The following is a 23,421-nucleotide window of genomic DNA, read 5'->3' on the forward strand; positions in this document are numbered from 1 at the left end:
ACTTCACCATAAATATGACATTAAGAGAAAAGGCTCCGGACCAGCATGCAGCTACCGGAACCAGTTTCTGTAAAAGGAGGAAATCAGATATTCACAGTTGAAATTCAGCCGTCCCTTTAAACGGATTTCATGCAAGAAAGCCAATAAAGACGAAATGAGTGGTCCAAGCTGTTATCGCGGTATTCAGGGACAGATTTATCCAGAGGCGCCGCTGAAAGGTGCGCATTTTCATTTTCAGTCCCAAAGTGCGCCCAGGGGAGCGGAAAGCTCTTTGGGGGATCTACTAACACTGCGCTAATTTACGAGGATGCAATCAGATCATTTCGATCATTACCAAAAGCAGCGCAAACGAGTCCAGTCCTAACAAACAACGCGCAGATGCAGGGGCGCAGCTATATACTTTCTGAGGTGTATGTGGACACATTTTTAGCCCCCCCCCTCAAAAAAAGAAAACACACATGCACACACACAACACACCCTCTCAAGGTTTACTGTGTTCATGTGTGCAGCTCTCACTTATTCATGGACTTATAAAATCCATTCATTTTCATTTTCATTGAGCCTCCTCTTGATACACTGACATAACTTACCGACTGTTTTTAAACCACTTTGAAAAGCTTTTTTTCATCCCAACATTTTTATCCTTCTCCCTCTTCCTCGTCTTTTCTTTGTGTGTGTGTGTGTGTGTGTGTGTGGGGGGGGGGGGGGGGGGGGGGGGCAGGAGCACAGGGGTACCTAATCAGCACCGTGCCTCTGTTATTGATCATATCACAGCTGTTAAATACACAAAATGCTGACTACAAAAATAATTTCCCTGCATGGCTTTGGCACCCCCCCCCCCCCCCCCCCCCCCCCCCCCGTGTGGCGCCCCTATGTATTGCATATTATGCATACCCACTTTTTCCACCACCGCGCAGATGTTATGGATGTGATTCTGTCTAAAAGCTGCATGGAAATGAAGACAAATGAGAAAAAGCTGGTAAAGAAACATAAGGATTTGATACAACAGTGAATTCTTCTGAGAAAAATTGCTGCGACTGTGTGTGTGGTCCCTACAGGTGGCAGGAGACAATGCAGCGTGACACATGGATAAGCTTTAAAATCACGCTCACATGTGTCCTGTGAACACGTGATGTTTAAGCATTTCCTGTGGCAGCTAACGCCTTTTAGTCCCCACAGACTTTTCAGTGTGAAATGATGGCGCGTTATTTACGACCAACTGTTTACTTACACAATATGTTGAAAGGAAAACCCGGGAGCAGGTAAAGACGGAAATGCCCGAGCAGGCCTGTCACCGAGCAGGTACGGATAAAGACGACGGACTGCTCGTTGGGACGAAAATCCCCGAAAACCTCAGAGCAGTCCCGGAGTCTGCAGCTGCTGAAGGAGCAGCAGGTCTGGAGTTAGCAGCAGCTTAGAAACTGAATTAGCACCACTGACGAGATTAAATTTACACAGCATTAACTGTATTATTCCATCCTTCATTTATTTGTGGGGCTCATAGAAGTTTATGAAGTCTAAGAAAGATCAGGCTAACTACAGATTCAAACTTAAAATCAATAATTGTGTCTTGAGCCAATCCATGAATTCAAAGCACATAAAGTGTAAAAGTTTGCTGATATCCATGAATATCCATGATGTTTGCATAACTCTGCCATAGGATGCAATGTGACTCTGAAGCATTGTTAGCAGCAGCTAGCTAACACTGACATTTATTAGGGATTAATAATCTAATCTAATCCACAGATTGATGGGAGGAGGATCTGCTCAGTCAATGAAGCAAATGCTAAACTTCAGGAGTGTTGCTACTGTTAGCTGCAACTCATGCATTCAAATACAGTCATTTCACAGATCCTATTCTTATTTATCAGGGATGTATTATGTAGTACTTTTAGCTTGATTCTGCATATTATTGATGTTTTAGTTTAGAATAAATAAAATAGATAGAATCAATATATAAAGAAAAGGAAAAAAGAGAGAGATACCCAATTATTTGGTACCTTGCCATTTGTTTATTATTTATTATGATTATGTAGTTTACTCTGAGACTTTTCCTTCCACTACTGTCAACATCTTGTAATGTATGTGCAGGTTTAATCCCCATAAGAGTATAAAGTATTTTATATTGTTGTTACATGAGTTATTAGTTTCTGTAATATTTGTGAGAATTTCTCCTCTTATGTTTTTACAAATAAAATGTCTGCTGACTGGACCTGCAGTTCCTGCTTTGCAAACTTTAATACTGAGGGGAAAATGTGCCCACAGCCATAGATGCACAGGCTCAGTCCCACTCTGATGGAACTGGCTGGTCCAAAAACCCTCAACTCTGTGTGGTGTAGTAAATGATGAATGAAGACTTGTTTGTCTTTAATACTGCCTGTGTACTGGTCATACTCGTCAGGCGGGTTGGCTCAAACACACTTAGGTTCGTCTTTCATCATCTGGCAATGTTTTACCACTGCCATCTCAGTTATCAATAACATTATAGAGAGCTACAATAACTGATTTTGAGCTTGTGAGTGAAGGCAAAATGACATGTTACTGTGGTGTAATGTGGCGTGGATAGAACATCTCTGAGATGCATTTGTAGATATTATTATGTGTCTTACTGTTTTTGTGGCACTAGCTTAAAGTTCCTGTGCAAAGGTTATTGTAGTAAAGCAGTTACAATTTAAACAATATTATGACAGAAATATGAGCTTCTGTCAGACATAATTAAGTTAGTAGTTAAGTAAAATGATTAACTGCGGCCACAGATTCCCAGTAAATATCCTGATTAGCTTCAATGCATCTATAGGGTCTTAGGGTCAACCTATAATAAAACTCTACTGGTCTGAACAAAGTCTGGCTGCCTTGAATCCTCTAACATCCATTGACTGAACTGATAACATCCAAAGCAGGTGCATCCAGCACAATTTTTTCCCACAGACAGTCTGAGGTGCAACCTGTTAGCGTCAGATGGACCGAAACATAATGTTCCAGAGGTGTATTATTAGATTTTAGGTTGGGCAAGCATGGGGGCCAGTCAGTTGTATCAAATCTTTCATTCTCTAGTAACTGCCTGCATGCTCTCGCCACACGAGGCCAGGCATTGTCATTCATCAGGAAGAACCCAGGATCCACTGCACCAGCGTAAGGTCTGACAACATGTCCAAGGATTCCATCCCAAAACCTAATGGCAGTCAGGGTGCTCTTGCCTAGCCTGTAGAGGTCTGTGCTTCCTACCATGGCTATGCCTCCCCAGACCAATTGCCAGCTGGGCTCCATTGTGCTGGGCATTGAGCACAGGGCCCGTTAAAGGATGTTGGGCCCTCAGCCCACCCTCATGAAGTCTGTTTCTGATTGTTTGATCAGAGGCACGTGGCCTGCTGGAGGTCATTTTGTAGGGCTCTGGCAGTGCTCATTCTGTTCCTCCTTGCACAAACGAGCAGACACCGGTCTTACTGATGGGTTTAAGGACCTTCTACGGCCCTGTCCAGCTCTCCTAGGGTAACTGTCTGTCACCTGGAATCTCCTACATGCTCTTGAGACTGTGCTGGAAGACAGCAAATCTTCTGGCCATGGCACATATTGACGTGCCATCCTGGAGGAGTTGATCTACCTGTGCAACCTCTGTAGGGTCCAGGTATTGCCTCATGCTACCAGTAGTAAATGGTAAATGGACTGGTTCTTTTATAGCCCTTTTCTACTCTACATGAGCACTCAAGGTACTTTATACAGCATGTCTCATTCACCCATTTACACACACATTCATACAAACTTTTTCTACAACTAAGTTCTTTCTATCTCACATTCACACACAAAACGAATGTGGAGCAACTCAGGGTTCAGTAATGTTGCCCAAGGCACACAGATTTGAGCAACCTGGGATTGAAACACCAACCTTCCAATAAGTAGATGACCTGCTCTACCTCCTTAGCTAAACAGTCCATTCATTCTCTACACCAGTGCTAAACCAATATGGAGCTAATTTATTTTTGGCCACTATGATCCATGTGGTGCTGTTACAAGTTTGACAGGCAGCACTTTTAAAATTTTCCACTTCCAAACTTTCAGAGGAGAAAATCGTCCACTCGCTGCAGATCACAGCGCTTCATGCTTATTTATCAAAGGAAGGAAGAGTTAACCTACAGAATAACATGCCCTTAATTTATTAATAAATGAACACTTGTCCATTATATTATTAATGTTGATTGTATGTGCATTTAGCTGATTCATGAAAGCTGGCATTCATCATTTGATTAAAGATTAGAGTGTGTCAGCTGTGCTGGAGTGACGAGCTAAATAATGAGTGAAAATGGCGTTTTATTTATTTTATTCATGTGTATCATTGTCAGCTGTAAAGTTAAATTAGCTTGGTGGGTTTCTGACAATGCTGTGTTCAAATCTTAGACAAAATGCAGCAGTGGAAATTGTGCATAGGCCTGCTGTTTTTTTTTTTTTTTAATTATGTGTATTGTTTTCATGTTATAATGTTAAGTAATCTTGTCAGTGAGCTTCCGACAGTCTCTCCTGATATCGCACTAAAATAAGCAATGCTCACTTGTTAAAGATGATACCCTGAGCCTGGTTCTGCTGGAGGTTTCTTCCTGCTAGAAAACTGAATTGTTGTGCCAGCTGTGACTTGTTCAAGAACTTTAAAACGTCTTCCAAGATGGTGGAAGGTAGGAGTTCTTGTAGGGTCTGGTTGATCTTGTTTCGGAGTGCATCTATAGTGAAACAGACTGGCCTCATCCTTTCACGCAGGAGCTGGTTCTGTGCTGCAGTGTCAGCATATTGACACTTTTGGATTTTTGCATTGCCTCATCTCCTTAATGTAATATGTCTGTCAAACATCCACGCATCTCATTCTCCCACTGTGGAGATTCCCATTTTCCCGTGGTATTTTATTTTATGTTACCTCAGAATAATGTCTTACATATTCTGTATGCGTATATATATTAATCTATTTTTGTTTTGCTAGTATATTTTATTTATTTATTTTAGTTGGCATCTACTGGCTTTTTCTAATCTGTTTTTACGTTACTCGGGCCACTGAAAGGGCGTGACGCGTCAACAGCTTACGTCATTGGGTCATGTGACCTTCCCTTTAATTCGGCGTTTGGGAGGCTACTTAGCTAACGGCTCAGCTGTTTCGTTAAAAAAAAAAAAAAAAACGTAGCGGTGCCGATTAGCAGACTTTACATGAAAAGTAGGATCTGTAAGCGGTTTCCCACCGAACGCGGGCAACGTCGTTCCCAGGGGAAATTAGCTAGTTAGCGCTGTTACCTTCCCGGTAATAGGGATTACCTAACCTTAGGTAGCTAGCTAATAATAACAACAGGCTGTCTGTAGCAAGTTGCTTTCACCATATCTGTTAGTCTGAATGAAGTACACGCAGCTTGATTTCGCCCGCCTCCATTCTCCGCAGTTGCGAGAATTACCAATGCACAACAGCAAACATTAACTGGCCGAAGCTCAGTTTACGGCTCTGTAATTGTTTGGGACACTGAGAAGAATGACTGAGTCCAGTGGAATGATTGAAGTCACAGTGAAGACTCTGGACTCACAGAGCAGGACCTACAAAGTCAGAGGCCAGGTAATGCGCTGCGTTTAAAATACTGATCTAGTTAGACACCCCCACCCGCCACTGGTCACTGACTGGTGTGTGTCTGTGTGTCTTGTGTTTTTGTGTTTCCTCCAGCTGACAGTGAAGCAGTTCAAGGATCACATCGCGTCCTCAGTGGAGATCCCGGTTGACAAGCAGAGGCTCATATACCAGGGCAGAGTACTGCAGGATGATAGGACACTGACGGAATACAGTGAGTGAATGACACCACGTGACCTGCATATCCAAACACGCACAGTAATCTGTGAATATGTGTCAGATTTCCTTCGGACTTCTGTTGTATTTCTAGCAAAAGGTCTATGCCATATAAAAAAGCTTCACCATTTACAATGTGGACAGTAAGGCAGGTCTGACAGTTGCCACCTTGTTTTGGTGGTAATTATTTGAACAGTGACATTATTGATGTTATTTGTTCCACTTCTGTTCCTTCTCTACTATGTTGGGTTAGGGTGATAACCCAGCCTGGCCTCTGCTTAAACATGCTTAAAAATACTACTAGAGCAGAAAGTGTAAATCCTTTAAATTGCTCAGCACAGAATAGGCGCTAATCTAACTGAGCTTCTGACATGTCCAACTCCTTCAGTCCATTATTAATAAAAATGCTTTTGCTGCTTAAATGAAACTCAGAAGGGCTGCTTTGAAGTATTAAATTTTCATATAGTGACCCATAAATATTTTGGAGCATCAAATGATGTCCATTCCTTTGTTTTCTTTAGATGTGGATGGAAGGGTAATCCATCTTGTGGAGCGTGCCCCGCCTCAGGCCACCGTGCTCTCCTCTGAGGGTGCAGGTGTTTCTACTGACGGGGCAGAGGGTGGAAGTCGCAGCAGCCATGCCTCCTCCCAGGGTGCACCATACGACCGCAACAGCAACAGCTATGTGATGCTGGGGACCTTGAACCTGCCTGTCAACATCATGGACCCACAGCAGATACTGGTGGGAACAAAGCCACTGCATGAACCTCATTATGTTTTGTTTTTGTTTTTTTTCTGAGGGAAAGACTAATTTAGACTTATTTGGTGAATATTTGTAGAGCCTGTGATGCAACCTGCACAAAGTGGCAGACAGTATTACCATCATTTATCCTTGTGCATAGTGCATTATGCATTAATTACCTTGTGCTCGTGTCCCAGTGTTTTTATATGTGGTGCCATTCATGATAGAAAGTTTTCCATTTTGTGCATTTCCTCACATCCGTTCTGATAGTTTGGCTGTCTCCTTGTCTCTGTGAGTCCTTATAGTAAGCCTATGATTATTAGTCCTTATATTGAGGTGATGATTATTATTCTCACTAATCCATTCAAAACTTGTGATGAAAAAGCAGCCAGAAATTGATGGCATAGCAGGAATTGATGGTACTGAACAGGCCAACCACAATAGTTGCGGGCTGCCTAAACACGATGTGCGGTTGCATTTCTAGGGAGGAACAGATCAGATTATGGCATAAGTTACGCTGTAGGGTTACAGAGTGGTTTGCAGTTACATCATATCTATGGTGTAAATTTAACACAACAGTATAAATCCCCCATAAGATGCTTTTTTTTTTTTTTTTTAATTGTTTTGCAGATGTCAGTTCAGCAGATGGTTGCTGGAGTTGGTGAAGCTGGACGGAGTACCAGGGTCAGCACTGGTTCCGGGGTAGAGTCATTATTCACCAGTGATTCCTTTAGGCTTTTATTTATTTGTTCATTTATTTTAGCTCCTCTAGCTCGCTCTTCCTGAAAAGTTAATGTGTGTGTGTGTGTGTGTGTGTGTGCGTGCGTGCGTGCGCGTGTGTGTGCGTGCGTGCGCGTGTGTTCGTGTGTGTGTGCGCGTGTGTGTGTGCGTGTGCATGTGTGTGTGTGTGTGCGTGCGTGTAGAGCAATGGCTCAGTGGATGTGCAGATCAACTTGGACCAGTCAGTTCAGAGTGAAGCGAGGGTGAGGCTGCAGCTGGCTGAGAACCTGCTTCGAGACGCTCACGCTCTCATCGTCAGGTTGGAGGTACAGCACTGTTTATATGGACTGTGGGTGTTTGTGTGGAGCCTCGCAGCATTACTATGATCATAAATCCTTTTTAGCTGACATTTTGGTACTTCTGTGTTTTCCCTTTGTTGTTTATGAATGGATTTAGTTTTGGCACATAAGATGCCAACATTCTTTGGGTGATGCAAATAGGAAGTGTACTGTAGCACTGTAATGAGGGGATTAACTATGGGTTACAACTGAGTTCTTTTTTTAACCCAAAAATGCATAAAATAATAATAAAAAAAAAAAGATTTTACAAGAAAAAGTCACTATTGTTCAGAAATGTTATTAAAATACATATGTCCTGTACATATCAACTGAAGGATTTATATCACAGTAAATCATAGGTTTAACCAACCATGTTGGTAAGCATCTATTAATCATTGATTTAAGGATTCCAGCCATCGCCATCTTGCTGTTTTGAACCCAGATGTGATGAGTGAACAGTGTACAGTCGTGGTTCACTTATTGCGGCTTCGCTGTATCACAGGTTTAAAAAAAAAAATCTAAATCTGTATCGCAGAGTTTTCGCTATGTCACGGGATTTTACGGTATATAGGTATGAACATAATATTGTATATAATATTTGTATATAAAAAATATTTAAAAAGTTAATTCAAACATATTAAAAGAATATTAAATCAAAATTAAAAAAACGTATTTACAGGTGTTTCATCAGCAGACGACTACCTTACCTTACACAATGGAAACACAGTAGTGTACGCTGCTACCACTTGTGCAAGTTTGCCAACGTGAGATTGTACACGGCACATTATTAATAAGAGAGTGGGAAGGGTTTATAAAGCCTTAAAATATAAATAAATAATGAAATATAACACCACTACCTCGCTGATTTTTACCGATCGTCTCTGGATCGTAACCCCCACGATAGGTGAGGGATCACTGCATTTGACCTGTGACTGATAATTCCTTAGCCAATAATCATACCCCAGTTTTCAGATTTAGTTTTTTTTTCTGATAATCACTGGGTAACAAAATGAGCTACAGCGTTTAATGAGGTGAGAAAACCCCACGGCTGTTTTCCCACACACTCTTATACAACTGCAAGTCTTTTTGCAAACAGTTGGCGCCCCCTGCTGGCCATTAAAAAGAGTGTAGGCTTAGGGTACTTCTGATTGGCTTCACTTTTCAGATTGTATTTCAGTTTTTTAATGTGATCATTGGCAGCTGTGTGTCAACAACAGTGATATGTTTTATGTTCCAGGGAGTGGCCAGTGACAGCAGCTCCCATTCAGAATCAGAGATACTTCAGTCCTCTTTGTCCCCAGCACCAGCGTCCTCCTCTCTTAGAATGACAGAAACACTACAACCTATGCATACCAGCTCTCCCCCAGCAGCATCAACTTCCACCCAGACTGAGAGGCCAGCCAACACTGGGCCTAAGTAAGTCAAAATTAATACCTGGGTTGTGTCTGATTCTGTGGTTTATGCAGCTTATGCATTTGTACAGCTTGCAGCATGATCTGCAAGAGAGTTTCTAGCTACTGCTGCTACCTACCTTTTTCAGACATATTGAGACCTGCACCTTTTTTTTTTTGTGGGTTTTCTTGTGCCAGAAGTGGTTCACAGATGAATGACTCAATAATCACTGCTACATGGACTTCCTCTGCCTGTTTAGGCTTTTGAGTTCTTTATTTAGCAAATTCTATTTTTGTGCCGCTGAAGTTCCTTTTCTGTCTTACAGTAAACAAAGCATAGTAAATGGATCTTTGCTCACAGTTGTTTTGCGTGCATGTGTGAAAAGAGCAGGAGATGCACTCAGGCTGAGAAGATCAGAGAAACTAGCAATATTGTCAATATCAGTAGCCTGCAATAGTATATGATTCTGACACAGAGCTGAAGTGGAACTCGTGCAAATAAATTGAATCAATAATATGAATGCATTTTTTTTTAATTTTAAATGTATTTATCTCAGTCCCATTGTCATTTATCATTTTATTAAAAATACAAATTCAGTATATTTACATACGTGTGTCATGGAGGGGTCTCCAAACACCCTCCATGACAGAGCCACCCACCTAGTGCAAGAACAGCTGAGAGAAAGAACCAGCACACAACATGTCAGGTGGTTTGTGGACCCAGGAACAGACCATAGCAACCTCCCAGAACAAAAAAACCAGTCAACATCACAAAGACTGACATCCTGACAACAAGTCATGAAGAGCTGGACAGCACCAGGACCTGACATCATCCACGTCTGCTGGCTGAAGAAGCTAACAGCACTTGACGAGCCTGGCAGCACAAATAAGTGGGCTGCTAACAGCAGGTACTCACCCAGACTGGCTGGGCAGAATGATCCTTGTCATGAGGGACCCCCACATGGGTGCAACACCCTCGAACTGCCTGGCTCTCGACAACATGGAAGCTCCTCTCAGGCATCATAGCAACCAAGTTGAGTAGGTGCACGAAGCAACACATGAGCACATCTCTGAAGACCATTAGAACCAACACCACAGGGCCAGAGCTACTGTTTGATAGAGCTGTACACCAGCACTCTAAGACTAGACAGACCAACACAAGCATTGCTTCGATTAACTACAAGAAAGCCTACAACTCAGTGCTCCACAGGGATACTGGAGTGTTTGGCACTACGCAGTGATTGCAGTATACTAATAAACTTCATCAGAAACTTGTTGCAGCTGCAGAAGACAATGCTAGAGGCTAATTCCAAGAAAATCGTACAAGTCACCATCAATTGTGGAATATACCAAGACAGACATGGTTGAGCAGAAGGCCCGTGATGAGATGGAATGACCAACGAAATCTCTTATTTTGGATAAAGACATGGTCAGTTCCACAAATGTGCTTCACTTTGATTGCTGAGGAAAAAATAGTTCCTTCTGAAATGTCATTTTGATTTTGTGTGTCATAGCAGAATTGTGTGAATTCTGTTTTTCTCCAAAGTCACTTTCTAACATGAAGCACAACAGATTTGGATCATGTCTGACCTGACCGATTAAAATGTGTCAACAAATGGCAACTTTCATTGTAGTGGTGACGCTTCTTTTCCATTGTTTTTCATCAGCCATCCTAGTCCAGCTGAGTTTGTGGAAGTTCTCTCTGAGGTCAGGAGGGTGGAGGAGCGATTACGTCCCTTCATAGAGAGAACCCATTCAATCCTCGGAGCTGCCACCTCAGCAGACTACAACAACAATGTAAGGTGGAGCTTGTGACAGGAGCTCTTGCTAAGAAAAAGATATCTAGTTCAATTCAATTTTATTTATATAGTGCCAAATCACAACAAACAGTCGCCTCAAGGCGCTTTGTATTGTGGGTAAAGACCCTACAATAATACAGAGAAAACCCAACAGTCTAAATGACCCCCTATGAGCAGCACTTGGTGACAGTGGGAAGGAAAAACTCCCTTTAACAGGAAGAAACCTCCAGCAGAACCAGGCTCAGGGAGGGGGGGTCATCTGCCGCGACCGGTTGGGCTGAGGGGAGAGAAAAGACATGCTGTGGAAGAGAGCCAGAGATTAAAAACAAATAATGGTTCAGGGTCACCTGATCCAGCCCTAACTATAAGCTTTATCATAAAGGAAAGTTTTAAGCCTAATCTTAAAAATAGAGAGGGTGTCTGTCTCCTGAATCCAAGCTGGAAGCTGGTTCCACAGAAGAGGGGCCTGAAAGCTGAAGGCTCTGCCTCCCATTCTACTCTTAAGTATCCTAGGAACCACAAGTAAGCCAGCAGTCTGAGAGCGAAGTGCTCTGTTGGGGTGATATGGGACTATGAGGTCTTTGAGATAAGATGGTGCCTGATTATTCAAGACCTTGTATGTGAGGAGAAGAATTTTAAATTCTATTCTAGATTTAACAGGGAGCCAATGAAGAGAAGCCAATATGGGAGAAATCTGCTCTCTCTTTCTAGTCCCTGTCAGTACTCTAGCTGCAGCATTTTGGATCAGCTGAAGGCTTTTCAGGGAGCTTTTAGGACAGCCTGATAATAATGAATTACAATAGTCCACCCTAGAAGTAATAAATGCATGAATGAGCTTTTCAGCATCACTCTGAGAAAGGATGTTTCTAATTTTAGAAATATTGCACAAATGCAAAAAAGCAGTCCTACATATTTGTTTAATATGTGCATTGAAGGACATATCCTGGTCAAAAATGACTCCAAGATTTCTCACAGTGTTACTGGAGGCCAAAGTAATGCCATCCAGAGTAAGTATCTGGTTTGACACCATGTTTCTAAGATTTGTGGGGCCGAGAACAAGAATTTCAGTTTGATCTGAATTTAGAAGCAGGAAATTAGAGGTCATCCAGGCCTTAATGTCTTTAAGACATTCCTGCAGTTTAACTAATTGATGTGTCATCTGGCTTCATTGATAGGTAAAGCTGAGTATCATCTGCATAACAATGAAAATTGATAGTTCAGCAGTGAATCCGTCATTACTCTTTATACTGTTTGTTATATGCTTTAAGTCACATTCTCTGTGATCCAGTTAGAACAAAGAAAACAAATATAGTAAAAAAAAAAAAAAAAAAAAAAAAAAAAAGACTAGTCTTGCCATATTATTAGAAATAAACATGCATTATTATTTTATACTAACAATAAAGTACGTTAAACTGTTGCAGTTAATAGTTGAGCCTTGTCAGAAGTTCGCTGCTGGAATTTCTTCCCCCGTGTGTATTTAAGACTATCACTTATGTTGTGCAGAGTTGTGTTGTATACAGCAAATAGGGCTATGATGTAGTAATCCATATTATGGCAAGAACGTCTCATCAAAGGAAAGAGAAACAACAGTCCTTCCTTGGTTTAAGGTATGGTTGATGCAGAAGGCCCATCCAGAAAATTTCAAGAACTTCAAAGTTTTATACTGGACCAAACATTGTTCAGCATCAATGAAACTGTTTTGCACCCCCAGGAAGGGAGACCAAGAGTTTTCTCTGTTGCAGATGAGAAGCACATCACATCAGTGCTTTTTAGAGTTTAAGCATCAGATTTGATCTCATCAACCTTTTCTTTCACAGACCCAGGAAAGAGAGGAAGATCAGCGCATTCTCAACCTGGTCGGAGATGCTCTTCGTTTCTTAGGAAACACACTGGTCGTCCTTGGTGATCTACGCTGTAACCTGGCAACCTCTCCTCCACGTCAACTGTGTGTGGTTCGCCCCATGGCTCACTACACCCACCCGGTTCTGCTTCAGGCTGGCCTGCCACACATGCCCATTCCGGTAGGTTCACCCCACATTGATGTTCTGGCTGCTGTGAAGAACTGTTGTCTTAGGACATACAGTAATAACAGTAACTTTAATGTAACTGGAACACGTGTACCCATGTACAGTTTGCATCTGCGGTCCCCTAGCAGGTTACAAGAAAACCTCACAATAAAATATAATAAAAAACTGAATAATAAAATACATAACACATTCTCTCAGACAAATTCATCCCACAGACACACATACAGTAAATAAGAAAAAATAAACATTAATGTTTACAAGTCTGAGATTTGGGATAGAGTTGTAGCTCTTAATGATATTTAGGTAGGACTTTCCATTGAGTTGAGGCTTTTGCAGGGAATGCTGATTGCCCAAAGGCAGACTGGCAAAAAGGTACAGTACAGTCTTTAGTTGCAGATATCTAGTAGATTTTATGAAATCTCCCAGGTGAAAATGAACAAAATGAAGCAGTGGAGGAGGGGCCAGACTAGGGCTGGGCCATATGGACCAAAAATAATATTTTCTCGATATTTTTTAGCTGAATGGCAATATACAAAATATATATATTGATATTTTTTCTTCCCAAAAGGTATAAATAAAAAGGCACTTCTGAGTCAAAGCTACGTGTCCCAAATGTCACAGAGACACTTTTATTAACATTCAACTGTAGATGTACATGAGAAATTGCTCAAAAATAAACTATTGGCATATTTAAATAATAATGCTCTTCAAATAAATTAATGCTTTTTTCCTCCGTAACAAAAGTCTCACAGCTGTGCTATTAAACAGAAAAGATACAGAGCAAAAATAGCAAAACGCTGAAGTAGACTTCACCAAAGTGCTTCCTCCTGTGTGTACTCCTGTACGTCCAGTACTCTGCAAATACAAAACATGCAAACAAACTGAATGTATGGTGGCAGGCTCTTGCCTGCAGCCAGGTACTCTTGGGGGTCCGAGTGATGCCAAAGCGTACAATATGAAGGCTGTTTGTAAACAAAACACAGCGACAGTGGAGGATTTCAGGTTTCCAAAACCTCCAAAATTTGCCGACGTCACAGGAAAAAGTCGCTAAATTTGTCGCTAGTGGCTTCTTGGGAAAAAAAAAAGTTGCTGGGGGGGTCTGTCGCTTCCTGCATGATTTACAGGTGAAGCGGTGAGGGAGAGAGGCGAAGCTGTGCAGAGGCAAACTAAACTATCTACAAGTTTGACTGTAATGTGACGTAGACTATATCAATATAAAGGATATTGTCTCATCTTAAATCGCGTATGAAAATATATCTATATTTCTTAAAAACAAGATATATCACCCAGCCCTATGCCAGAACATTTAAAATCTGGATTGAATGGGTTGTGACCGACATCTGATGAGAGTTTCATGTCAATAGCACCATTAGAAATATATTCAGTTAGAAAATTGATGAAGTGTTCAATACTTACTCAGTACTGCTGTATGCCCAGCTATGAACAGAAATCCCTTTTGAAATAATGCACATTTCTCCTCAGTTTTTCCTTCCTGCCTCAAAAAGGATTTATATGACAGAAATCTGCTAATTTTATTTTTATGAGTTGAGATCAGGGTGTTGTACAGTACAGCAAGTAACAATATAATTGATTAGTAACTGTAATGTGTTACATCATTGCATTGCAAACAAATGTGTATTGTTAGAGTAAAATAGTGTGCAGATTGGTGGGCGGGACCTGAAATGTCAACATTCATTTGAGGAGCAGGAGGAATTTACTAGATGGCTTCAGGTCATATTGTTGTCATATTCTTACTCTACATTTGACATGATCCTTGAACTAAATTGCCCCTCCAGATAAACTTGGGGACAACAGTAACCATGACATCTAATGGGAGACAAGCAGCTGATGGACAACGCCAGCCCTTTCAGGATGCTGGCCAATCAGATCAGCAGGCTACAGGCCAGGCTCTGCCTCTTCAGGCAAATGGGACCAATCAAGGAGGACCCAGAGTGATCCGGATCACACATCAGACCATGGAACCAGTAGTCATGATGCAGATGAACATGGATGGTATGTGTGCTTCCCTCATAGATCTGAACTTCTGTGTACTAGTATTATACATAAAAACAGAGGTTACATCATTTTTAGATTGTTTCTTTATGTGTACATTTGGTTCTTTTTCTAACTTCGTTCGGTGTTTCACTATGGGAATCGCCTTGGCGTGACCAACTACGGAAGCTCCAATGACACCACGTCTGTCTGCGACAGACCTGCCAAGCCGTGCTCAGGGCCCCGCCCCTCCTACTATCACGGCTGACCAGCTCCTCCCTACTCATTCTCGCTTTCTTCCCGTGAGAAACTACATCGGGCTCCCTCAGCGCGTCCAGGCTGGCTTGGTTAGCTGTTTAACAGTTCTCAGGCGTCCCGTAGAGGAGTACGTCGCCGAACGCAGTTCTCCAGTTTTCAGTCTGGATTGTGCTGAGTAAGTCCTTCGAAAGAAGTGTACTGGTAGTTATACACCCTGGACAGCGACCGCGTCGTGGCGAGCTGTCTTCAGCGGTCACCTGGTTTTAATTAGCAGGGTAGCCGTTGTGTGTGTGTGTGTAACTTGGGCTAACGCGTCACGGCGAGCTTTTCGGTGTCCGGCTAGCATTAGCTTGTTAGCGGGTCAGTACCGTGTTAGGTCTGGCTAGCATTAATTTGCTAACCGACCCTAAACAGTGTTAGGTTTCAGTTAGCATTAATTTGTTAGCTGGATCAACTGGTAGAGCTCAGCTAACGTGTCACGACGAGCTGACTCTCACGGCGACTAGCTCGGACTTAACCCCGTTGCTAGCGCTAGCTACAAACAGGCTAACGTGTCACGACGAGCCTTGTATAGCTCAGTCTCACCATCTTTCCGACCACGATGGCTACGGCTCCTACCCCCGCCAAAGGGTCAGAACCGAAGGCCAAAGAGGCTGCATCCCGCCCATGCCCCGCATCATGCGGTGCTTCCATTTCGGGCAGGGACTCTCATCCGATGTGCATAGCTTGCATGGGTGCTAAGCATGCTCAAACTTCTCTGGCGGACCCGCAAGGTTGCTCTCATTGCGCCTTGATGCCAGAGAAAATCCTGGAAAGGAGGTTGAGAGTAGCAGTGGCTAACAGCCAGGACCCCTGTCTGTCAGCCAACAATGCTACGATTGATATCCATCAGCCGACAGCCACAACGAGCTGGGCGGACATAATGGAGGAAGTGTCCCCGGTTATGCCCCAGTTGTTCGAGGGGCTCCTCGACCCAACTGAGGGTGAGCCGGCGGATGAGGATGCGGATGGCGATGCCAACTCCGACCTCCTCGGCCTAGAAGACATGGAGGAAGAGGAGGATGACTCCACCTTCCCTGCCCAGCAGTCCAGGCCCCCAAGTGGGGCTGAAGCTGTACCCCCAGTGGACAGCAACTTGTATGATGTTTGCAAACGGGCTGCTGCCAAGCTGGGCATCACATGGCCAGCAGCCCAGGCGGCTGAAGGGGCAGAACGTGACCTGTATGATGGCAAGAGGCTCCCTCCAGCCTCACCACCTGCAAAGCAGCTTCTGCCAGCAGTGCCTGCTTGCATGAAAGAAATGAGTCGCTATTGGTCTAGCCCTTTTAAGAGCAAGCTTCCTACCCAGGGCTGCTCTAAGCTGGAGATGCAAGGAATGGGTGAGCTGGGGCTGACCGGACCCCCAGCAGTTGAGCCTTCAGTGGCTTATCACCTTCACCCTAACCGCAGGTCAGTTTCAGCTTCTTCTAATATTTCTCTGCCCAGTAAGATGGATCGCCTCACCGCATCCATCTATCAAAGGATGTACAAATATTCAGCACAGTCGGTGTGTTCCCTTAATGCGGTTACACTGCTGTCAGCTTATCAGGCAGAGATTTTAGAGGACATGGGCCGTCAACTGGACTCGGGGTCTCCAAACCCGGCCCTCTGGGATGAGATCTGTGTGGTCAACGATCTCATCCTACGCTCCTCCAGGGGAGCAGTCCAGGGTTGTGGGCGTGTAATGGGTCTTGCAGTCGCAGGTGAGAGAGCTTTATGGCTAAACCTGTCAGGATTGGGAGACACTCAGAAGGCTGAAATCATGGATGCAGCCTATGACCCAGCCAAGGGTCTCTTTGGCCCAGCTTTGGAGAAAATGAGAGAGACAAGCACTCTCAGAAAGCAGGAGGGAGAAGCTTTCAATCTCTGCTTACCCAGAAAAGTGAACCCACAATCTCACCAGGTGCCTAGAGTAGGCTTCGCAGCAGCAGCTGCAGCCGTGAGGGGTAGGCAGAGTGGGGCTAAAGTTCAGAGGCAAGCGGCAAGACTGCAGCCTTCCCACCAGGTCAAGGCAGAAAACCCAAGGCCTTGGGGCAAACACTCCTTTGCAGCAGCTGCTGCAAAGAACCGAACGTCACACCCCGGGGAAGGGAAGAAGAAGCGTTCAGCCTAGCAAGCCTGCAACGTTGTGCATCACCTCTCTCTCCTCCCTCAAAGAGGAGGAAGGTGCTGGAAGAGGCAACCACACCTCCCAGGGTTCATGGTTCAGAGGCTCCTGGGGTTCCCAGTTCATCAGGAGCCCTCTCTCGGTTCCCACACCTAGTTCAGAGAGAGGAGATGTGGGGTCAAAGGTCGCAGTGTCACCATGCACTTCCCCGGTTTCATTATTCACTTCAAAGCAATCTATCAGTGTCACCAAGCACTGCCCAAAGTTTTCAGACACTTCATTGTGTTTCGGGGGTTCAAAAAGAAATAAAGTGTGCATTCCTGCAACCAGGCAGTTTGCCAAGGGCAGAATGTCCCCCCAGTTTAAAGAAAATGAAAAAAATGAAAAAAAGTCACTGTCATGTCACTACGTTCCCTGCGGAGGGAGCTGGCGCTCTTCGCGAGGGGGACACCTCCATGCGGGAGGCAGAGGTGACGTCACACGTGTTCATGGGCCCGCTCTCTGCGCGGCTGGAGCAATGGCGCGCATGCGCAGTCCATCCCTGGGTTATGGCCACCATTTCCCAAGGATACAGGCTTCAGTTCGCAATGAAACCACCGAAATTCAACGGAAAGTTGATTTCAGTGGCCAAGGGAGAGTCAGCAAGCGTATTGGAGGACGAAATTGCTTCCCTGTTACGCAAACAGGCGATCAGAGCGGTCCCGAGCGAGGAGGCTCAGCAGGGCTTTTACTCCCGCTATTTCCTCATTCCAAAAAAAGAGGGTTCCTCTCTCCGGCCCATTTTAGATCTACGTGTATTGAACAAACACTTGAGAAAGTACACGTTCAGAATGCTCACACACAAAGCGCTCTGTCGGGCCGTTCACCCAGACGATTGGTTTGTGACAATCGACCTCTCAGACGCATATTTTCACATCGCCATTTATCCTCCACACAGGAAATATCTCAGGTTCGCCTATCAGAACGCAGCATACGAGTTTCAGACTATCCCATTCGGGCTATCATTAGCCCCAAGGGTGTTCAGCAAATGTGTGGAGGCAGCGCTGTCTCCGTTAAGGAACAGCGGCATCAGAATATTCTCTTACATAGACGATTATCTGATATGCTCCCGATCGCGGGAGCAGGCGATCAGAGATTCCAGGGTGGTGGCAAACCACCTTACGGAGCTCGGCTTCAAAATCAACCTGGAAAAGAGCCGCTTGAAACCCGCACAGTATACGGAATATCTGGGGCTCATTTTAGATTCCAGATCTTATCGTGTCACGCTTTCAGAGCGCAGGATCGCATCCTTCACTCAGTGCCTCTCCCTCTTTCAAGTGGGGAAAGTCGTGCGTTTCCGGCTCTGTCTCCGCCTCCTCGGCCTTATGGCCTCGGTAATAAATGTGGTGCATTTGGGGCTGCTTATGATGAGGGATTTTCAGCGTTGGGTCACGTCCCTACGTCTGTGCCCTCACCGCCATCTCGGTCGCAGTGTAAAAATAACACCGTCATGTATAGCGGCTCTCCAACCTTGGAGGAACCCAGCAGCTCTTGCGGCGGGAGTACCTCTGGGCGCGGTGTCATCCAGGATGACCCTGACCACAGATGCATCTCTGTCAGGGTGGGGCGCAACCATGATGGGGAGGGCAGTAAATGGTGTTTGGTCTCGGAGGCTCTCTCGGGCTCACATCAACATACTGGAGCTGCACGCAGTGCGCTTAGCTCTAAGGCATTTTCTGCCGTATCTCCAGGGTCGACATGTTTTGGTGAAAACAGACAACTCTACAGTAGTTGCTTATATCAACCGCCAGGGTGGTACTCGTTCCCTGCAGTTGCACAGACTGGCCAGGGAAATAATTGTGTGGAGCAGCACAAAATTCCTCTCCCTTCGGGCAACTCACGTGCCGGGTATTCTGAACAGGGGGGCGGACCTCCTGTCCAGAGGGAACCCGTTGTTCGGAGATTGGCGACTTCACCCGCAGGTGGTGGAGCAGATATGGCAGAAATACGGCCGGGCTGCCGTAGATCTCTTCGCCTCGCAGGAAAACACACATTGCCCACTGTTTTTCTCCCTGTCAGACCCAGTCGCCCCACTGGGCATGGACGCTCTGGCCCACCCATGGCCAGACACACTGCTATATGCCTTTCCGCCTCTCAGCCTTATCTCTCCAACCCTAATCAGAGTGAGAGATCAGGGGCTGTCGCTAATTTTAATAGCGCCACGGTGGCCGTCGAAACACTGGTTAGCAGAAATAATTCAGCTCCTGGCGGGCGAACCGTGGCCGCTCCCCATCCGCCGGGACCTTCTGTCTCAGGCGCGAGGGGAGATATATCATCCTCACCCAGACCGGGTGGCTCTGTGGGCCTGGCCCGTGAAAGGTCGAATTTGAATGCTGCGGGTCTGCCTCTGAAGGTTATTGACACCATTCAGAATGCAAGAGCTTCCTCCACACGCTCTCTTTACAGTTGTAAATGGCGTGTTTTTGAAGAATGGTGCTATGAAAGGCAGGTTATCCCTTTTCAGTGCTCTGTGGTGGAGTTGCTGTGTTTTCTTCAGGATTTGCTGGACGGAGGGAAAGCTTTTTCCACAATAAAGGTCTATTTGGCAGCTATTTCAGCCTGCCATGTGGGATTGGGTGATAAACCTATTGGTCAGCACCCTCTTGTGTGTCGCTTCATGAAGGGGGCACGCCGTAAGCTCCCAGTCTCAAGGCCACTGGTCCCATTATGGGATTTATCACTGGTTTTGGATGCACTCTCCTACCACCCCTTCGAGCCAATCGAGGCTGTAGGGTTGAAATTTCTCTCACTTAAAACCGCTCTGCTGCTGGCTCTAACTACAGCCAAGCGAGTTAGTGAGTTACAGGCTTTGTCCATTCACCCCTCTTGTTTACAGTTGGCCCCTGGTCTTACTAAAGCATGCCTGAGGCCAAACCCAGCCTTTGTCCCTAAGGTGATAGAGTCATCATACAGGTGCCCCACAGTAGAACTGCTGGCATTTCACCCCCCGCCTTTTTCCTCTGTAGAGGAGCGCAGGCTTAACACATTGTGCCCTGTGCGGGCCTTGGGGTCATATGTGGACAGAACAGCTGGGTTCAGGAAATCTGATCAGCTGTTTGTTTCCTGGGCCCACCCCCACAAGGGCAGGCCTTTGTCCCGCCAGAGGCTGTCTCATTGGATTGTAGAGGCTATAACTCTAGCCTATAGCTGTAAGAGTACTCAGCCCCCATCGGGGCTTCGAGCTCATTCTACTAGGGGCATGGCTACATCCTGGGCTTTGTTCAGAGGGGTGTCAGTCCAGGATATCTGTGCAGCAGCGAGTTGGGCTACACCACACACATTTGTGCGGTTTTATAGACTGGATGTCGCTCAGTCATCCCTGGCTCAGGCAGTCCTGGAGTCTAGTGCCTCAGGTCTGAGCTGAGATCCTGGGCAGCACTGGAGCACAGCTTCGGGAGGGCTGGCGCAATCCGGGAGTGGGCTATATCTCCCATAGTGAAACACCGAACGAAGTTAGAAAAAGAACGTTGGGTTACATAACGTAATCCCTGGTTCTTTGATAACAGAGTGAGGTGTTTCACCATCACTTCCCTCCTTGCTTGGGCACGGAAAGAAATCTGCTTAGAATGAGTAGGGAGGAGCTGGTCAGCCGTGATAGTAGGAGGGGCGGGGCCCTGAGCACGGCTTGGCAGGTCTGTCGCAGACAGACGTGGTGTCATTGGAGCTTCCGTAGTTGGTCACGCCAAGGCGATTCCCATAGTGAAACACCTCACTCTGTTATCAAAGAACCAGGGATTACGTTATGTAACCCAACGTTTCTTCATTATGTGTTATCATGTCCTTAAACTAAAACTAAATAAAAATGACAGGTTTCCTTTTCCATTGCCAGCATCAGCTATGACAGAAAGTTTGACAATGTATTTGGTCTCACTTAAAGGAAATAATGGAAAAGGAGGATGTCTTATCCAGTTAGATCAAACTATTACAGCATTGTGGAAACATTCTATTCAAATAGGTCATTTGTTCATTGGTTCACTATTTTATTATATTGATCATTTTGAATTCTGTCCTGTCTCTCCACAGGGTTGATGTATTGATCTTTTAATGGCTGCTTTTATTTGAGAAATGATTTCATGAGCTAAAATAAGTGTAATTTTTACAGTGAGTGCATTAGATTTCACACGGCAGTAGTGTGCTCTCTGGTTGTCTTGGATGAGTGTGTCACTGCCCTTGCTGTTTTCTCCCTGTGAAGCTGAAAGAGTTCTGCTGTTCTTGAACAGGTGAATCAGCTGCAGGGTCTCAGGTACCAGAACACCTAAATGCTGCAGCTTCTGGTCAGCCTGGTGAGTGTTCCTCAAAAATGTAGTATAGATTCAGTTTTTTTAACATTTTGGACTTCAAATGCACACATTCATAGATGTGTTTTAAGTACAAACCTCTCTTGTTCCCAGGAGCAACACCTGCCCACTTCACAGGACTCTCTCCTGAGTTCATGCAGGCAGTTGTGCACCAGACCTCCCACCAAGCTGCTGCCATGACTGCCGCAGCCTCAGCAGGCCACCTGACACACATGATTTCTGGCTCTGACTCGACACCCAGCGCTGAGGCAGCTGCTTCCCCACAGCCCCACCGCACCCCTGTACAGAGTAGGGTGGTCATCACTAGGCCATCTTTGTCCCCTCGCATAAGTCAGTCTATGGGAACAAGAGGAGCTACCATCAACCTGAGGGCTACAGGTGTCCAGCAGCCAGGACAGGTAACTCAGCACAGTGTGAGGAGATGTAGATTGAACATCACAAAAACGTTAAAAATACACTTAAGAACTTTTAGGATCCAGCCAACAGTCCAAATCCAAGTGTTACATTTTGTTGTAACATTACAACAAGAAAAACAGCACATGCTGCTTTTTAAAAAGTTTCAAAAAGTCCATTTTCCACCAAAAATCTTTTACTTAAAAAAGTGACACACAAAGATTTGATTATCAACTGTCAACTAATTGTTGAAGCTTCCGATATATGCTGCAGTGTACTGAACTGTGTAGATTAATAAACCTTTGTGCAGTAAGCATATAGTTGCTGGTATATCTCTGCATTCTTTGTCCTTCTGTAAGCAGGGCACTGCACTGGCTCCCTCCTCTCTGACCCAGCTGATCAGTGGTCTGGTTGGACAGCTTCTGATGCTGGAGCAGCCAGGTCAGTGTCATTTTTACCTTTTTATGAAACATGCGCAGGCACTGTAATGTTTGATCTACGTGTCATATGCAACCACCAAATATTAATGCAATAATCTAAAATGAAACACTACATGAATAGAGGCTAATTTAAGGTTGTCAGGGCATTATGGAGCCTCTCGTCTCATCTGGTACCTTTAGGGAGCCAAATTCCTGATAATGCAGATGTCATTTTGGAACAGGCTGCTTGTTATTTTCCAACAGCCTTCAGTTCACTGGGGGACTTACTCAGTAAATCCAATAATCCAAATGGATCAGTTACTGTCCTCGCTATGCAGAACCGTACGTTATCTCCAGTTCTAATCCCTTTCGCCTGCAAGCACGTTCTCAGCTGGACTACACATCCAGCTTGCAGCTCAGGTCCAACAGGCTCTGAGTCTGAGTCTGTGCAGCTCTGCACAGCCCATCCATCTGATTCTGCAGTCTGGGCAGATGTCGAACTGCTGCCCAGATTTTCTTAATTTCCCGGTAAATCAGGTATCCTCCAATCCCAGACAGATCAACACAACCATAACAAAGCAGATAGAGAGCGGGCAAAAAAAGGCTATATATGTGTAAAATAATTCATTAATAAATAGAAGACAAATTGCCAAACCATGCAGTTGTGACCATATCAGTCCAATCGGTGGATTTGAATACTGTGAATTAAGTGTCAGGGCTAGAGTCCATGTTAGTTTGCTGACTGTTGAAAGCGACCCTGAGCAAGGCAGGGAGAGCCAGAATATCAGCACCACAATACAGAACGCATACCAAAGCTATGCACTGGAATCTGGAGCACTGCAATGCACATCAAACAAACGGTCAGTTCTCAGTTTGAGGTTTTGCCATCTTAATGTACATGACAAAAGGCCCCAAAATCTTAGTGAATTTATGAGATGTGAGTCAGACAATGTGTCATTCAGCCATTGTTTGAAGCAAGGAGGGGAGGCTGATTTTCACTCTTTGAGAATGATTCGTTTTGTTACAATCAGACCAAACCTGAGAGCTTTTTGTAGA

At 44.8% G+C, this 23,421-nt stretch overlaps 1 protein-coding gene across 3 annotated transcripts in view; it reads left to right on the forward strand.

Moving 5' to 3' along the window:
• The first annotated feature begins 5,097 nt into the window (after positions 1–5,097).
• Positions 5,098–23,421, forward strand: part of bag6l (BCL2 associated athanogene 6, like) — a 34,097-nt gene continuing 15,773 nt past the window's right edge. For 2 of the 3 annotated variants that reach the window (XR_004020521.1, XM_030740334.1), the window contains exons 1-12: positions 5,098–5,578; positions 5,684–5,801; positions 6,325–6,545; positions 7,176–7,247; positions 7,469–7,591; positions 8,841–9,019; positions 10,662–10,791; positions 12,611–12,814; positions 14,617–14,833; positions 21,476–21,538; positions 21,647–21,951; positions 22,306–22,387. Coding sequence is in view for 2 of the 3 variants with exons in the window: in XM_030740334.1 (XP_030596194.1) it covers positions 5,498–5,578; positions 5,684–5,801; positions 6,325–6,545; positions 7,176–7,247; positions 7,469–7,591; positions 8,841–9,019; positions 10,662–10,791; positions 12,611–12,814; positions 14,617–14,833; positions 21,476–21,538; positions 21,647–21,951; positions 22,306–22,387 (1,795 nt within the window). In the remaining variant the exon portion in view is untranslated. The remainder of the gene's footprint in view (positions 5,579–5,683; positions 5,802–6,324; positions 6,546–7,175; positions 7,248–7,468; positions 7,592–8,840; positions 9,020–10,661; positions 10,792–12,610; positions 12,815–14,616; positions 14,834–21,475; positions 21,539–21,646; positions 21,952–22,305; positions 22,388–23,421) is intronic. The other variant, XM_030740335.1, reaches the window with a different exon arrangement.

The sequence above is a fragment of the Archocentrus centrarchus genome, chromosome 11, assembly GCF_007364275.1.
Source record: "Archocentrus centrarchus isolate MPI-CPG fArcCen1 chromosome 11, fArcCen1, whole genome shotgun sequence".
Lineage (NCBI taxonomy): Eukaryota > Metazoa > Chordata > Actinopteri > Cichliformes > Cichlidae > Archocentrus > Archocentrus centrarchus.